The following is a 5,724-nucleotide window of genomic DNA, read 5'->3' as shown; positions in this document are numbered from 1 at the left end:
TCCCTATATACTCCCACCTCCAGCCCCCTCCACATATGCAAGAATTTAACTGGTCACTAAGGTCTACCATTTATAGCCCTTATTATGTACATCTTATCCATTTCTTTTTTTACAACCCAAACAGCTACTACTTGAGTTCAGTTCAATTGCTTTCTCCTGTATGGACTGACAAAAAACGGTCTTCCAACAGGCCTCCCAGTCTCCAAACTCTTTACTAAATCATTCTCTACAATCTTTACTGAACCAATCTCTTAATATGAAAAAATGATATCACAGAATTATATTTAACTTCATACTGCACTATTATCTTCTTTTTCCCAATTCAATTCAGTGTAACACAACAGAAAGATATGCAAGGAAAGAAAGTTTCAGTGGTAGACAGGGTCTTACTATGATCTCTTTCAACACAATACCCAAACCTTCAAATAAAAACATGACAGTTTTATGAAGGGATGGGCCAATCACAGGGCAAGAGATAAGAAAGCAACCAAGCAGGACTACGAATAAAATGTAAGGATGAACCAGAGTTAGGAAATCATTTACAAGAATATGAGCATACATCCTACTTCCAGAATTAAATTTTTTCCTTTCTCTATATAAAGTACTTTGAATTATAAAAATCATAGCACCAGACATTTTCAAATGTTACTCTCTGTATCTTACCATTAATAGGATGTAAATCAAATTATTTAAGTGCTAAACTGCTTTAAACAATAAAAGAATGATTTCAAAATAGCAATTGTCAGCAATAGCAAACAGGTACTAACTAATAGGCAAATTAATCTATTTCCTTAAATCTCACTGTATAAGACTAGCACTACGACATTATCAGCCAACAAGGTCAAGAATAACTTCTCCTAATATTTACTTTAGCTACTGTAGTACACTGAATGAAACTGATTTGTAAAATAATAGAAATTACATCTCTTAATATATGACTTAAATGCAGAGATTTGCTAAATTGTAATTCAAGAACCTTTACATTGCTTGTATGTAAAGTCTTCATTTGAACTCAAACTGCCTTTTATTCCCGATTAAATAAAATTACAGGTTGTTAAATACAATTGCAGTATAACCTTTAAAGAAATCTTTTATTATGGAAAAATTTCAAAATTACCTAAAAGTTGAGATAATGTGAATGCCTATGTACACATCACACGGCTTTAACAATTAGCAACTCATGACCACTCTTGTTTAATCTATCTCTGTACTCACTTTCTAACTCTCTTCCCATCCACTTTCTCCCTCCCCAAGCTGAATTATTTTGAATTCCAGATAGCATATCATTTCATCCATAAACATATCAGTATGCACTTCTAAGAGAACTCAAAAAAAAATGCCATTTACCCATCTAAACATTCAACAATAATCCCTTAATATCAAATTTCTATTCAGTGTTCAAATTTGCCCAGTTGTTTCAGTTTTTTTAATAATTTGTTCGACTCAGGAACCAAATGAGAGTCACAAACATCAACTGATTGATATTTCCTCTATTTAAATAAATTGTCTTTCTCTTACACTTTATTTGTTGAAGAAACCCGTTCATTTGCCTGCACAGTTCCCAGCACACCAGACTTGCTGATTGCTTCTTCATGCTGTTAACATACTCCTCTGTCCCCAGTATTTCCTATAAACTTGCAGTTAGATCTGGAAGCTTGATTATATTCTGGTCCAATTTTCTTGCAAGAATTCGTCATAGGTGATGTTGTATACCTTTGTTAGGAGTCACATATATGACTGTTTCTTTTTGTGAGATAAGCAGCTACTGATGATCAGTGGTTTCAACTTGGGCAAATTCGTCCCCCAAGGGGGCATCTGGCAATGTTGGGAAACATTTTTGGTTGGAACAACTTGAGGAAAGGTGGTGCTCCTGGTATATAGTGGATAGAGGCCAGGGATGCTGCCAAACATCCTACAAAGCAGAAGACAACCCTCAACAACTATCTGGCCCAAAATGTCAATAGTGCCAAGACTAAGAAACCCTGAGCTAGATCCTTTAAACAGTGGTTACAAAATCTTCTATCATTTCTTCATTTAGTAAGTAGAATATTACTATAAAGGGAAGCTTTGCCTCAACAATTGTATATAGTTGGTACCAAAGACAGGATAAATGCTTGACTCTTTCCTTTTATTTAGTAGTTTTCAAAACGGTAAGTTGGTTCCCTCATATCCACCTAAGATGGTGGATGAGGGTTCTGTTGGGTTTTAGTATCATTAGGAACTCATGGATTTAAATATGCTTGATGTGTTTCAGTCCACTGCAGTCATTCTTACTGATGCTCAAATCATCCTATATTTGGCCAGTGGAAACCTAAGTTAGCTCCAGAGTCCTTCTGACACTTCCCAGTAGTCTTATACAGCTTCCTCACTTTGGTGCTTCCGTCCAGAGGGAAATGGCGTTTAGAGAGTACAGTTTAGATGTGCTCATCACTACGATCTCTCCCTATTTTTATGAACACTACCAAACTTCCCTTTTAATCTTCCAGATTATTAGCCTTCAGCCAATGAAATCCTACTACACCGTTAAAAATAATCTGTCTCACTAGAACCATGTATGACACGTCCATACAACTCACACAGAACTATTAACTATGTAGTATCACTCAGTAATATTAACATAATTAATAAAGTATTATATAATACATAAATAAAATATAACATAATAAATAAAATTCATTTTCACCCTATGGTGAGTAGACTGCTCACTCCAGTGTAATGAAACATTATTTATTAAGTGAAGTCATTGATCCTCATTAATCTGAAAATTTCATAATTTAGGAGGCAGTAAAGTAACTCAATCCTAATTACTCTCCAGTGGAGAAGCAGTTATCTAAGGGAGGTTTATTCAGTGAGGGACTATTTCTACTGGAAAACCACTCAGAGACGTGTTATTTTTTGTTTGTTTGTTTGTTTGTTTCAAAAGCTAAGATTCCTAAAGGAATATCCTGGAACATATGTTACAACTTTCCAAAAAGCAGCACTAGTGGAGGTTAGAGATTTAGAAATCACACTAATCCAAAGAAAGACCTAGAAGCTGCTGGAGTAAGTAGCTAAATTTCTATTTGAGTACAGTACACAAGTTGCAAACATATCAACTCTATCCATAGAGAACCTCAGCACAGAGCCAGGCATATAGTAAGCTCTCAATAAATGGTAAGTGAAAAGTTTACATACTTCCTTCACTTCCTTGAAAATGCTTACAAACTCTTCATTGATGGCTAAACTTCTGCGTTCAATATCTCCACGTAAATTTCTTCGAGTGCGCAAACTATTTTCAACAAAAAAGGTTGAGAGTGCCTTGAGAGCTTCCAACATCTCCTACATAATTGATAATAAAAGAACATTATTGGAACCGATTTTCAAATGTTTTTCTAATCTCAAGCAAAAATTTAATGAAATCATTTCCAAATAATTTGTTTCCATTACACATTCCAAAATATACTGGATGACCTTCACATTACTGAACAGTAAACTTATTTCTGAGACACAATAAGGACATACTTACTTGTGCATTGTGACATATATACGTTATTCAATGCAGAATTGTTTGGAACTGCAAAGATTAGAAAAAACCCTAATGTCCATCTAAAAAGGATTGGTTTAAAGACACTATGATATAGCCATTGAAAAAAAGTGGAAATTCTTGGGACTTCCCTGGCAGCGCAGTGGTTAAGAATCTGCCTGCCAATGCAGGGGACATGGGTTTGAACCCTGGCCCGGGAAGATCCCACATGCCACGGAGCAATTGAGTCTGTGCGCCACAACTACTAAGCCTGTGCTCTAGAGCCCGCGAGCCACAACTACCGAGCCCGTGCGCCACAACTACTGAAGCCCGCACGCCTAGAGCACGTGCTCCGCAACAAGAGAAGCCACCGCAATGAGAAGCCCGCGCACTGCAACGAAGAGCAGCCCCCGCTTGCCGCAACTAGAGAAAGCCAGCGCGCAGCAACGAAGACCCAATGCAGCCAAAAATAAATAAATTTTTTAAAAAAAGAATTAACATTTAACAAGACATAACTGCTGCGGCACTGTGCTGAGTATTTCATCTGGATTCTCTCACTGAACCCGCACAACAAACCTGAGGAGGTTACTGGCAGTATTCTCAATTTAGAAACTTAACATAAGCTCACAGAAGGGACTTATTGAAACCATAATGCACCAATTTGGTGGTTATATCTAATAAGTGGTGGCCCCAGAGCCAATCTTTCTTACTCATTATAGTATAATGCTATTTTTTACACACCAATTCTTATTGACAGCTTGCTGTCAGTTACCTAAAAATTTATCTATAAAAATAAAATTTTTATAGATAAAAATTCTATATCTATAGATTAAAATTTCTATTTTTAATCTATAGATTAAAAATTCTATTTTTATCTATAAAAATGTATCTGTAAAACTCTCACTTAAACATAGTCTAAAATATGTATAAAAAATAAAAATTTATCTATGAAATTTATCTAAAAATTTTAGATAGAAACTTATCTATAAAACTCTCACTTATACACACTCTTTTTTCTTTATGCCACCAAGGCATGACCAATATACCTAGCGACTCAGTGATACAGAAGAGATAATCTGCTACCACGGGAGACGGAAAGTCCAATCTAAGTTTCAGGAGGTACTTGGGAGAGGATAAACTATCCTGTAAAGAAATACAAGATAGGTTACAAGATAAACTATCTTGTAAAGAAATACAGCATGAGCCCATACATCACAGACAGTGCTTAGCTCACAACAAAAACTAGTAGCCATGAGCAGGTGGTAGCCCTTTCGCGCTGCAAATTATTTTAATTGTTTTCACCTGTCAATGGAAAGGCTCAAGGATGCTTAGCCTTGACCTCCTGTTCCCCCTAAGCTCCCCATTCGCGCTGCCTTATTTGCTCTTTTGCATTTTTCTTCTCCTGCCCGGGGCTCTCCTCTCCCCTCCCTGCTCAGACCCCCGACACCTGCGGGGGCAGGGGACTTCACCGTTTGCCTTCCCGATCCAGAGTCTTCGAAGAACAGTTTTAATTAAATATGGGGCAACACCCAGGAAACCTCTTTGCTTTTCCAGGGGCTCCTCGGCCTCCCCTTTCTCACCTGCCCCACGCCGGCAGCGCAGCGGGTCCCGCGGGCCTGGGGTCCCCTCTGCGGCGGGGACAAGGGACGAGCCCGAGGGCGCCGGACAGACACCGCCCCCAGCCCGGGTCCGACCCACGGACGACGCAGCACCCTCGACCCCGCCAGTCCCGCTCACCTTGTCGTTGTCCAGCCGTGTGTCCAGGATCTTACGCAGCTTCCGCGATAGCGGGTTGTTAGTCTGCGCCGAGGGCCCGCCGGCCCCATTGTTGAGGCCGTTGGCAGCCCCGGTGGCGGGCACTGCTACTACTTCCCCGCTGCCTTCGGCCATAGCGCCGCGCGTCCCGCCCCGCAACTCGGCCCCAGCCACCTTAGCCCAGAGCACTGACGCGCCGGCAGCCCCGTAGCGCGCAGGCGCGCATCTGCCGCGCATGCGCCCTCGGAAGGCTCTGCTTGGCCCATTCCTGTGCCGCCAGGCTACTAGGAGTGGTAACAGCTGCTGGGAGGGTAGAGAAGTTGGGGGAGGCGGAGCAAGACCCGGCGAGTGAGAGGAGAGTAACGCGAGATTTTGCAAAGTGGACTGAAATTCAAATCAGGTTTGGAGTTTGGGGATTACGGTTTATGGGATTAAAGGCACTTCGGGGTCCTGAATCTGTGAAAGTC

At 40.1% G+C, this 5,724-nt stretch overlaps 1 protein-coding gene across 1 annotated transcript in view; it reads right to left on the bottom strand.

Annotated features, from left to right (window-relative positions):
- Nucleotides 1-5,492, bottom strand: part of COG6 (component of oligomeric golgi complex 6) — a 64,708-nt gene extending 59,216 nt beyond the window's left edge. The window contains exons 1-2 of the mRNA XM_007471669.1: nt 5,240-5,492; nt 3,175-3,318 (exon numbers count right to left, since the gene is read on the bottom strand). Coding sequence (XP_007471731.1) covers nt 3,175-3,318; nt 5,240-5,392 — 297 coding nt within the window. The 5' untranslated portion in view covers nt 5,393-5,492. The remainder of the gene's footprint in view (nt 1-3,174; nt 3,319-5,239) is intronic.
- Nucleotides 5,493-5,724: the final 232 nt, after the last annotated feature.

The sequence above is a fragment of the Lipotes vexillifer genome, unplaced genomic scaffold (genome assembly GCF_000442215.2).
Source record: "Lipotes vexillifer unplaced genomic scaffold, Lipotes_vexillifer_v1.1 scaffold470, whole genome shotgun sequence".
In the NCBI taxonomy this organism is placed as follows: Eukaryota; Metazoa; Chordata; class Mammalia; order Artiodactyla; family Lipotidae; genus Lipotes; species Lipotes vexillifer.
This window is presented reverse-complemented; position numbering and strand designations above follow the sequence as displayed.